The following is a 13,019-nucleotide window of genomic DNA, read 5'->3' as shown; positions in this document are numbered from 1 at the left end:
AACCAACCAGAGTGCAGCGGGCGTCGCTCGTAATGTAGTGTTAACGGGGCGGGGGTTGACGGACAGATCGGTGAACCAATAGGATCAGGCGCAATCTCTCGCCGGCTCTATACACCCGCCCCTCTATATACACGAAATCAGGAGCGTTGGGGCAGACTACAGTAGAACTAAAAGACAAGTCGTTTTATGTTTGGTTGTGCGCAGGTGCTGCTCTCTGAAAATAGCCGATCTACAAGCTCACAACGCGTCGCGCTGCGACGCGTTGTGAGCTTGTAGATCTGCTATTTTCAGCATGCAACCAAGTGTAAAATCAGCCATTATGACGCCATCAAGGCACCGCCAAAATACATTTTAGTCACATAAATCAACTGTAGATTTAGTCGACTATAATCTGATGATAGTTAGTCCACTAAAACTAGACTAACAGTAGAACATTTCAGGTGCCAAACTAAATGGAATTTTATTCAAAAGACCGCAAAAACTAAATCAAAATGTGCCGTCAAAATCAACACTGGCTGTGCGCACATCAAACGCACCCATCCACTGTTTACAACAGCTGCAGCCCCGCTGTAGGCAAATCAGTAGATTTAGCCAGGCTAACCGGTGGGGGAAAAAAGTGAGGAAAACATGCATTTTCAGAAAAGTGTCTTCATGGTCACATGAGGGCTGTATTGTATAGTCTCTTCACGCAAGACGTCTGCTTCAACACGCTGACTGCTGAACGTCTAACGAGATCTCCATTCTCCCTCTCTACTGTCCTTATCTGTCACGCCTTTCCTTCTCTCTCTCTGTGTCTGTCTGTTTCTCTGTCTGTCTGTCTGTCTGTCTCTCTCTCTCTACCGTTATGCTGCATTATCCCTTCTCTCACTGCGTGCTCACCGTTATCTTACTTTATCTCCTCTCTCTCTCTCTCTCTGCAGTGCATCTCTATCCAGAACACCTTTCCCCCCCCTGGCTCGCCTGCTAAACTAAATATAGTGCCTGGTGCAGACAGCTGGGCCTCATAACCAACGCTGAGCTCCACGGGTGTGAACATCAATGTCTCTCAATGTCTCTCTCTCTCTCTCTCTTTCTTTGGGTCTCTCTGTGTGTGTCTCTCTCTCTCTCTCTCTCTCTCCTATTCAAAGAGGCTTTATTTATTGGCATGAGACAGCATACGCTTACATTTCCAAAGCAAAGGTGGAACAAAGCAATCAAAACAAAACAATGTGTGTTCAATGAAATGACTGTGTTACAATGCAACTTAGAGAGAGAACTATCTGACAAAAAAACATAAGAATTGTGCATTTTTCTGTCAGAAATAGTTATAAATACATCCACGTAGGAAAGGTGAGCTTGGGATAAACTTTGAAAACAAATGGCAGCAGTATTTCATTGTTTTGCATTCACTTGGTATAAAGTCTCTCTCTCTCTCTCTCTCTCTCTCTCTCTCTCTCTCTCTCTCTCTCTCTCTCTCTCTCTCTCTCTCTCTCTCTCTCTCTCTCTCTCTCTCTCTCTCTCTCTCTCTCTCTCTCTCTCTCTCTCCTCCCCCCCCCCCCCCCCCCAATTCACAATCACAGCTGGAGGTGCGTAGGTTTGAATAAAAAAAAAAAAAACATGCAGTAGCCAGTAAAAAGGCCCAGAAATAGGTCTACATTCAATAGCCCGGACACCAGGGCATTTTCCAGAGTGAAACGGCAATCTGCAAATGGATTTTGAGTAGCACTGCGAGCTGTCATTTTTCTATTGGGTGGTTGATGGCTATGGTTCTGCCATTTAGAGCGAGCGTGCGTCAAAAAGAGGTCCGTTCCATTAGCCCGGAAATGCTGCTGAAAGTGCATGTCCCCGATACCTTTGACGTGATCTGTAGAGGAAGCATGATATACCATGGCTATATATGGATTTGATTTGATCATCATCATCCCCGTGGCATTTCACACGAGCGTGACGAGCGGGTACATCACTACATTCCATAAACATATGCCGCGAGGGAGGGGGAGAGGGAGGGGGTGAGAGAGAGAGAGAGAGAGGCTGGGTTACATTCACTGTCATTATTACAATCGTTCTCGTCAATGTCAGCTTTCCGCCTTTTTAACGGTAACGACAACACTGTAAAAATAGTGCGTGTCCACTGTAGGCTCGATAAGACATGACGTATGTACTGAGTAGAAATACTCAGTTGAGTAAAAGTCCGGAATTCAAGATTTACTAGTACAAAAGTACTGATATCAAAATGTACCAAAATAGAAAGTACTCATTACGCAGAATGTATCATTTACAGTTTTCAAATGTAGAGAAATATTTTGAAAATAGCAGATCTACAACCGCGACGCATTGTGAGCTTGTAGATCGGCTATTTTCAAATGGCCGAAATGTATATAGGGCTGAAGAGGGTAATGTGAGAGAGAGAGAGAGAGAGGGTTATATTCACTGTGATTATTATTATTCTCGTCAATGTCAGCTTTTCGCCTTTTTTAACGGTAGCGTCAAGCAACACTCTAAAAATAATGTGTCTACTGCAGGCTTGATGAGACATGTATTTCTGCATAAGGATGCACACATGTCATACAGTAATCAATGCCAAATATGTTTTTTTTCACGTATTACGGAGCATAAATTTGGCAAAAGCCTTGGATGTGTACAGCATCGCAAACTCATGTTTACATCAAGACACAACAGACACCACACACACACACACACACACACACACACACACACACATACAAGTTTATATGTCTATACAACAATTGGCATTGGAAGGTATAGCCGATAAATAGACCCCCGAAAATGCAGATCTACAAGCTCACAACGTGTTGACGCATCAACTCTGCCATCAACCCCTAAACCTAACCTCTAAATGCCCAATCCTAACACTAACCCCCACCCTGAATCTTTTCTTTAACGTCCATCTCTAAACATCCTTTGTGGCATGCATACAATGTCAGAAAATCTTTGAAAATAGCAGATCTACAAGCTCACAATGCGTCGCAGTGAGCTTGTAGATCGGCTATTTCCAAATGGCCGAAATGTATAGGGGGCTGAAGTGGTTAATGTATATTTCGTAATAATAATCCAAATCTACAAAGTAACTAGTAACTAAAGTTTTCAAATAATTGCAGTGGAGTCAAAGTACAATATTTGCCTCTGAGATGTAGAAGTAAAAGTACTGAAAATTGGAAATACTCCAGTAAAGTAAAAGTACCTCAAAACTGTACTTAAGTACAGTACTTAAGTAAATGTACTTACACCAATGACTCACACACACACACACACACACGAACGCACACGCATGGAATATTGAGCGAGAGAACTCCAAAGCGCAGCATTTTGTTCGCTCCTCCTCACTGTCCTCAGGCAAAGCCGTTAGTCGGACATGAAAATGGATGACGGAGGGGAATGCCTTGATGGGAGCTGTAGCTCGCTGACAGAGAGCCAGCCCAGCCCGCCAAGGCTGAAGCCCCCCCTCATCCTAACGCCTCTCTGACAACCATCCATCCATCCGACCGGGCTCTCTAACTCGAGACGACGCGATGCTATCAGCCTCCTCTCAAGATGCTCCGTGTTTCTCTAATAGCAGCCAACACCCCGGCCACGCTACTGTATAAGCGCTTGTCGAAAGGGAGAGTGACAGTTCTCAGCTGTGCGCTCGTGCTGTGTGTGTGTGTGGTGGTTGGTATACTCAAATCTTGTACTTTAAGTCAAAGTATCAATACTGCAATGTAGAAATACTCTGTTGCAAGTGCAAGTCTGGAATTCAAAATCTAATTGAGTAAGAGTACACAAGTATTGGCATCAAAATGTACTTAAAAGTACCAAAAGTACTCATTATGCAGAATGTCCCATTTCAAGTTTTCAAATGTATACAAATCTTTTGAAAATAGCAGATCTACAAGCTCACAATGCGTCGCATCCGCGATGCGACGCATTGTGAGCTTGTAGATCGGCTATTTTCAAATAGCCAAAGTTTAAATAGGGCTGAAGAGGTTAATGTATGTTTTGTAATAATCAAAATCTACAAAGTAACTAATAACTAAACTTTTCAAATAATTGTAGTGGAGTAAAAGTACAAGATTTGGATCCAAGATGTGACACACTCAAGTAAAGTACAAATACCTCAAAATTACAGTACAGTACTCAAGTAAATGTACTTAGTTACTTTACAGCACAGCTACCGGGCCACAGATAAACAATTGACTAGGTCTTTTTCCGCCCTTTCTTTTCTTTTTTGGGGGCATAAATATTAAGGCAGGGTATAAAGTCTGAAGCCACTCCAAGCCAAGACACACTTTGTTGTGTTTGTGTCCGGTCGCAAAATAAATCCTGTGTAATGTGTAAACAGTACACGCACGCACGCACGCACGCACGCACGCACGCACACACACACACACACACACACACACACACACACACACACACACACACACACACACACACACACACACACACACACACACACACACACACACACACACACACACACACACACACACACACACACACACACACACACACACACACACACACACACACACACACCTTCTTTAAACAAACTGGTCATTTGCATGTCAAAGCCTCCAAGCCCAGCAGGCTAGGCTGGCAGGTAATCACAGTATAATTCCAAAGTTAAAACAGATTTCTCAGTAGAGTTCTTTCAACGGTAAATTCCCAGTGACACCCAGTGAACATGCTGTTGAGTTACATCTGATGAAAGGAATATCCAACACTCTCTCTTCAGTAGTTTCTCATCTTGTGTTTTAATAGGTTCACAGCAGCAGACAGTCTATCTAGAGAAACGGGACGCGTTTCGGCACATCGGGCCTCCCTCAGCGTTTCAAACATTTTTGATAGTATAACTGCTGCTGTGAATTAAAAAAAGAACATAAGAAACTACTGAAGGAGAGTGCGGATATTCCTTTCACTGTATATATTCAAGAATCTGCACCCAGTTAACCCATAAAGACCTGGAACGCATCCCTCATTTTTTTATTTGAGCTAAAAAAGCATTATTTTACACTTTGGCTATTCAAAAATAGCAGATATACAAGCTCATAGCGCGGCACCGAGTGCCGCGCTACGAGCTTGTAGATCTGCTATTTTAGAAAAATCGTGAAAATGTGTGCAAATCTTTGAATATATATTATTTTAAAGTGAATATTTTTTTACACAAATCTTTGCTTCTGGGGGGTCCCTGGAACAATATTTTGAGATGGGGGTCCACGGCCAATTTCATACAGTTTTGAGATGAAAAAGTTTGAGCACCACTGACATAGAAACGTACGTTTTTCAGAATACTGTTGGGATTTAGAAGACATTTGTAGAATCGGCTTCACGTCTTAATGGGTTAAACTATAAGAGACTATTCCTCAAGACTCCTCTTGAGTTGAGCACGCCTTCTCCTGACGGTATTGATTGATCCCGGAAGGAGATTTACCATGAGTCACATTTGATAACGTCAAAGAAAATGTAGTTATTTTCTTTGGATAAATGAGTACTTTGTCAGTTGATGCTTCATATCCATATTATGAGTAAGGCTGCTGGGCTCATTTGATTATTTTTGGAACAACAGAAGGTTATGTCAGAATTTTGCAAATGGCCAGCAGATTATTTGCACCCGAAGCACTGAACGTGCACCTGTTCTGTTCAAGTGGGCTGACCTGCAGCTGATCCTGCAGCAGTGACCTTCCTGCAGCAATAATGCATGAGTATAGGGGCTTCTGGGTCTGAGAGTAGCCTAGAGACCAATGGTTCTCAAATCCTGGATCGGGACTCATTTGTGGGTCGCGGACCCAGTTTTTATGGGTCGTGAGCAAATATGCCTTTTTGTCATTTCCTACAATTTGTTAAAATTACAAATTACTCGTTTCGTGCACGCGGACGAAACGAGCACGAGCGCGAGAATTCACGGGACAGCGCCCGCTCGCCTCAGCGCCCTTCAACTTCTCTGCGAGTCACAAATTCATTGAAAATGAATTACTATGGCGCGTCAACCGCTCCCCGTCTGATACGACCTTTAAACAGTTTCATCCTCAGAGAAATGTGTTAGTTTCGGCGAGCCTGCTCGCTGCAGGCATTAAGGCCTAGATCAGTGGCAGGCAGCTAGAAATCCTGGCCCCCCCTTGACACCCTCCATGGGCTCCCAGTTCACCTACTGTAATCATATTAGATAAAAAGGAAACACATAATAATTCAGGCTGCACCAAAACCACTTGTTTTTTATGACCGAGTACAAGTGCTTTATTTTTGAGCACAAGCATTTTCAATAATATTGCTTTTTGCCCCCCTTTGAAGTAGCAGAAATATATCCTGAAATTATACTGTTCAATAATGACGTATGCCTAACGGTTGTTAAACAACCAACTGCCAAATTACAATGCCCCGCCCCGCCCTGTCACTATGGGTTGTGAGATCTAAACAGCCGTCCCTCGTGGCTATGGGTTCCATGTCGCTTAGAAACACACAGGCGTCCCTTCGGGGTATGGGAATGATGTCACTTGTACACACATCTCTTTGGGAGTTGCTTTTTTTACTGGTGACAATAAGCATCAACATGCTACGCTAGTGTAGCCTACCTTTAAAGGTATAGGGTAAAGGATATTCATTTGTTAAATTACTCTGTAGTCTGATATGTAATCATTGCTATGAAGTGTTTATTCAGTAACAGGGGTCTTCCCGTCTCTCCAGCGCTATAGTAAACAGAACATACATGTTCCGGTCGGGATAGAAGTTGTATCCGTTCAGGAGTGAGAACTCATACAGGATAAAACAAGTGAAATTGGACGTGATGACACAAATAAATTAGTAGACAAAAAGAGCTGTAGAGACAGGGAGACCCCTGTTACTGAACAAACACTATACAGCAATGATTACTACAGAATATAGAACTTTTTTCACAAACAAACACTCTCCAAACCCACCAAACATCTTGGACACAAAGAGCTGAATGACGGCTCACATTTGTCAGTCAGTGAGCTTAGGCCGATGCCAGGTACTTTAGCCTGGTATCTCTGGTGTGCTGCAGGGCCTGTATCTAGGGTTAGCCTGGTATCTCTGGCGTGCTGCAGGGCCTGTATCTAGTACTTTAGCCTGGTATCTCTGGCGTGCTGCAGGGCCTGTATCTAGTACTTTAGCCTGGTATCTCTGGCGTGCTGCAGGGCCTGTATCTAGGTCTTGGCCAAATGGCTTGAATGACAGTTTCTAATATGATACAAAGGTTTTTTTTTTAACCCCTGTCCACATGTCCCTGGGTGTGGGTTAAATCAGCAATGTTTTGCTAATTGTGTGCAACACTGTTGTACAACAAAGTAGGTCTTACATGGTAAATCAGACAAAACTTGCATCTCAATTATTCCAGAAATTTTCAAAGTAATCAATATAATCAATAGCTGAGCCTGCAGCCCTATATAGTCTCGACTTCCCCCATGCGTTTGAGAGAGCCACCATTTCAAAGAGCTATAAACACCCGGTTGGAACAAAGGGGAAAGCGGAATATCATGATATCACAACAACACCACGCTCCACAGGATCACAGAGAGCTCTCTGCATACAGTAGGTACACGTCTCCCTGCAGTGTGAATACATTAACCTTTGAGGCTTCCTGCGCCAGACAGACGATGCAGCGCTCGCTCCGACGGTTATGTAACGTTACATTAGATAACATGGTCACCCAGTCAAGTCGGCCTTAACCCAGTAAGACCGGGAACGCATCTAGTGTGCCATTTTTTAAGATTTCTTTGGGCTATTCAAAAATAGCAGATATACAAGCTCGTAGCGCGGCACCGAGTGCCGCGCTACGAGCTTGTAGATCTGCTATTTCTTTGAAAAATCGTGAAAATGTGCAAATATTTATATTAAATATTAATATATATTTTGTAAAGGTAATTTTTTTTACTCAAATCTTTGCTTCTGGGATTCCCTATTAGACAATATTAGGGGTCTGCGGCCAAATACATATAATGTATTTGGGGGGTCCTTGACATGAAAACGTTTGAGAACCAGTGATATAGAAACATACGTTTTTAAAAAAAAACTGTAGGATTTGGAAGAAATGTTTGGAATCCTCCAGAAGCAAAGATTTGAGTTACAAATGTTTGCTTTAAAATACATATATTCCAAGATTTGCACACATTTTCACGATTTTTCTTAAAAAAATGCAGATATACAAGCTCATAGTGCGGCACTCGGTGCTGCGCTACAAGCTTGTATATCTGCTATTTTTTAATAGCCAAAGAAATAAAAAAAATGACACACATATGTGTTCCCGGTCTTAATGGCTTAATTAAAGGGACAGGAGCCATCCGTCAACGACACAGGGCCTCGCATCTTTGTTGTTCTGTTCCATGTGCACTGACACAGAAATACAGAAAGCAATCAAAAAGAGCTTAAGAAGATTTTCACTGTCTGTCTGTCTGCCTGCTGCTGGCAGGTCTATACTGTACCTGTGTGTGTGTGTGTGTGTGTGTGTGTGTGTGTGTGTGTGTGTGTGTGTGTGTGTGTGTGTGTGTGTGTGTGTGCGCGTGTGCGTGCCTATAAAGGGCTTTACTGTACATAGCACGCCACGACAGAATAGTTGATCTCTGTAACTAAGGACACATCTAAACATTTTACACCGTCAGTGAGAATGTACAAACATTCCTGTGTCAAACAACCTTCCATGTTTCAACTCTGTAACGAAAATCCTGAGATCGTTGCACATCTCTCTGCTAATACACCAGATGTTGTTGTTGTTGTCAATGAAGGAAACAGATCAGTTTCCATTCTTGAAATGGCCTGACTGCACCTTTGACTCTAGCTTAGAGGAAGCCTTTATGACCAAAGTCATTAATACCAGCCGCTCCTCGAGTCCTCCATACCATCACAGAGCTAGGCTATAGGTGCGATCTACTTGTGTTTATCTTTGGCAGCCTAGGACATGTACATAGGTTGGTTGTAAGAGGCTTCCAACAACTTGGGATGCCAAAAAAAAGAAGCTAAACGGCTTGCAAAATTCTGTGGAATCTCTTCTACTATCGGTTGCCGCCATATATGGCGAAGAGGCTGTTATTTGTACCCCTGAAGGGTGTGGGGGTATTTGTCTATGATTTGCTCACTGTGCATTTTTTACAGCACATTGTAATATTTGTGTCCTTGTATTGCATCTCTTAGGTGGACATACATAAATGATTAAGTGTGTGTGTGTGTGTGTGTGTGTGTGTGTGTGTGTGTGTGTGTGTGTGTGTGTGTGTGTGTGTGTGTGTGTGTGTGTGTGTGTGTGTGTGTGTGTGTGTGTTTGTGTTCTCCAGTGAGGCCCACTGGTCTTGTAAGATTTGGGAATCTTTCACCCATGTGGAAATGAACTGAAGAGCTCAATACTGTCCATTGATCGATCGACCGACCGATTAACCGACCGACCAACCTCTTAGTCCATCAACCAATCAACCAATCAATGAATCGATCGACTGACCGCCCGCCCTAAGAACCAAAAAACCAGTTAGTCCATCAACACAACCAACCAAACAACAAACCTATACCAATTGATCAAATCAATTAATCTATCGATTAATTGACCGACCGACCAACAAATCAACCAACCATTTTTAGTTAACCAGCCAGCCAATCAATCATCAATCAATTAATCAATTAAAACCAGGAACACATGTAGCCATTATTTGACACTTTGGCTATTCAAAAATAGCAGATATACAAGCTCGTAGTGCGGCACCGAGTGCTGCGCTATGAGTTTGTAGGTCAGCATTTTTTATTTTTACATTTTTAACTCTTTGCTTCTGGGGGGTCCCTGGAACAACATACACGGGGTCCGCGGCCAAATACATATCATTTTGGGGGCCCTTGGCATGAAAACCACTGTTTTAACAACATATTTTTCAAAAAAAACTGTTAGGATTTAGAAGACATTTGTAGAATCCCCCAGAAGCAAAGATTTGAGTTACAAATGTTCGCTTTAAAAATATATATATATATTCAAAGATTTGCTAAAAAAAAACATGATTTTTCAAAGAAATAGCAGATATGCAAGCTCATAGCGCTATGAGCTTGTATATCTGCTATTTTTTATAGATAATGGTTAAAGTGGTTCAAATCTAAAATGACAGATGCTTTCCTGGTCTTAATGGGTCAATCAATCGATCAATCATTCATGTCATGAACACAGTTAGATCTCCTATAGGAGGAGACTCACCTAGGACCCCCCAGTCTGTAGTTGATGGTGATGACGATGACGTTGCCGTAGCTCGCCAGGATGCTGCCGTCGATCATGTTGCCGGTCCCCTCCATGTAGGAGCCTCCGTGGATGTAGACCATGACCGGCTTCAGCCCGTTCTCATCGTGTATGTCTGTAAAAAACACACACAACAACACAACATGCTTTTACAGCAGCACACGCTTCAGCCCGTTCTCATCATGTATGTCTGTAAAACAACACACAACACAACATGCTGTTACAGCAACACACGCTAAGATCTTTACATTTATATGCACTAGTCCAGTGGTTTTCAACCAGTGGTCCGGGGAACACCAGTGGTCCTTGGGGGGCTGCCAGGGGGTCCCCAGCTAAATTAGTTAACATAGCCTCAGAATCATTTTAACCACCTAGCTTTGGCTATTCAGAAATAGCAGATATACCGGTACAAGCTTGTAGATCTGCTATTTTTGAAAAATCTTGAAAATGTATGCAAGCCTTTGAATATATTATTTTTTCAAAGAGAACATTAACTCAAATCTTTGCTTCTGGGGGTCCCTGGCACAAAAAAAATTCAGATGGTGGTCCGCGGCCAAATGTATATCAATTTAGGGGTCCCTGGCATGAAAAAGGGTTGAAAACCCCACTTGCACTAGTCCCATACCCCGGTGAAGTGCGCAGGCCGAAAGTAGTTGCAAACACAAGCACACTCTCTGTGTGTGCTTGTGGCCGACGGCAAGAGTGTAACACAGTGGGGTCTGTGGATTCGACCCATGTGCAGTTTGATCATTCGTCCCATAGCTCGCGGGGCCCACCCCACAGCTGCGAGCAGCCGTAACCATGGCGACAATCATTGTACATACAAACGCAAGTAAACAGCTGACAGTTGGGGAAATCGAAAAAAAACGGGCCTTCGCTGTTATAGGTGCACAATTGCACATGGTAATGGTGAATGACTGTGTGCAAATTCAGATCAATTGCTCCCAGCCACTGAGGGAGAACCGGGCAGAAGAGATTTTGGCCTCACCAGCGTTTTTGGCCTCACCGCCCACCCGCACAGAGCTTTGTAGAATTATAGGAGGATGTAGCATACACAAGTAGTACATGAGGTGCAAACAGAAGTAGCAGCGCATCAGAAGGTCCACATACAGTAGGAAAATATACTCAACCACAGCATCCGTGTTGTGGGGAAAGCTTTCGCAGAAAATAGCAGATCAACAAGCTCAGCGCTGTGAGCTTGTCGATTGGGATATTTTGTACGACATCTGTATGTTTTTGGACAACAGACCCTGATCTGAAAATAGTTTGTGCCAGAAATCTGCAATATTTTCAAATAGCCAATGAATGTGGGTTCAAGTGGTTAATCTATTTTATTTTATGAGATATTAGCCAGTTTAGCTAGGGACCCCTGGAACCCCACCAAGGACCCCTGGGGGTCCCCTCCCCAGACCCCGATTTGAGAGTCAACGAACAGCACATGCTGTCTCAGGAACAATACAATTTAATAAAAGTGGAAAAAAGCTCTATATTATAATAATAAAAATGTCCTCTTGTATAATAGGTTAGATTATATTCTCCACGCCTGTCTTCAGTGTCTTATATTTAGTACGAGACAACATCATAATTACTGTAGAAAACAAGCTCTTGGAAACAAACAACAAACGACAGACACTGCAAGTAAAGTCCATGACAGCTCAGAGCGAAGATGTGATTAGTATTTTTCAGAAATGGATATACAGCTATTTGTGATGTCTTATGACACAAAGCCCAGAATGTTGAAATGGAAAACTTATTTTGGTTGTTTTTGTCGTCATAAAATATTAGTGCTTAGTTAAATCCAAACATAGCAGCCAACCAACCACCAGTAGCACACGGGAAAACAACTAGAACACAACGTTTGCCTTCACTTCTGATGCAATCATTTAAATTAAATGTAGTGTAGTAAGTTATATGTAATGGGTAAAGCAAACCAAAGTGTTTTATTAAAATGTTAAATAGCTCTATATTCTGACAGTAATCATTGCTATAGAGTGTTCAGTAACACAGGGTCTCCCCTGTTTCTCCAGCTCTTTAATAAACAGGAAATACATTTTCAGTCGGGTTTCAGGCAATCACTAGAGAGTACCCCATGCATCAGCTTCAATGTTATACTGTTCCCGTTCCAATTGTGTCTGCTCAATTCTGTGTGTCATCACTTCCAATGTCACTCTTTTTATCCTGTATGAGTCATCTCTCCTGATTGCATAAAAATGGTATTTCGACCTGAAAATGCATCTGCGTCTGTGTACTGAAGAGAGAGACTTGGAGGCTCCTGTTACTGAACAAACAGTTCATAGCAATGATTACAATCAGAATGTAGAGCTATTTAACATTTGTTTTAACAAATCAACAAACAAAACAAATCACTTACTACACCTCTAATGTTAACTAAAACTAATGGCTTGTACACGCTGTATGAGTATGCAGTTCACACGACAACTCTCTTTCTTGCAATCGGCTGTCCTAAATCATTTTGATTTCCATTAATGGCCTATTTCATTGTACAAGAGTGTCAGGCAAAAGTAGCAAAACTTAGCCGATCTTCAAGCTCACAACGTGCGCTATTTTTGGCTATTTTTGAACACTTTTAGAAGTGAGATTGGCTTTTAGTGTGTGTGTGTTTTATAAATATTGTAAAATAAATATATTCAAAAGGACTAACAAGAGCTTGAAACTAGATAACTACATTGGATCCACATCTTTTTTTCATTATCCTGAAAAGCAACCGTTTTTGGACAGTTTCCACAGTATTGTGACAGCGACGTCATAAACACTGTGAGAATATAGTTTCACAGACATATTGCTGCAGTAACAGTTATAGAGCAGA

The 13,019-nt window shown here is 42.3% G+C and overlaps 1 protein-coding gene across 1 annotated transcript in view; it reads right to left on the bottom strand.

The window, feature by feature from the left end:
* nlgn4xa (neuroligin 4 X-linked a) overlaps positions 1–13,019 on the bottom strand; it is a gene marked incomplete at its 3' end in the record, with an annotated part of 183,390 nt that overhangs the window by 112,040 nt on the left and 58,331 nt on the right. Inside the window, 2 exon segments of the mRNA XM_080422018.1 lie at positions 10,154–10,163; positions 10,165–10,307. Of these exon segments, the coding sequence (XP_080278144.1) occupies positions 10,154–10,163; positions 10,165–10,307 (153 nt within the window).

The sequence above is a fragment of the Gymnoscopelus braueri genome (genome assembly GCF_963280865.1).
Source record: "Gymnoscopelus braueri genome assembly, chromosome: 24".
In the NCBI taxonomy this organism is placed as follows: Eukaryota; Metazoa; Chordata; class Actinopteri; order Myctophiformes; family Myctophidae; genus Gymnoscopelus; species Gymnoscopelus braueri.
The sequence above is the reverse complement of the archived record's forward strand: the minus strand, read 5'-3'. Positions and strand labels throughout refer to the sequence as shown.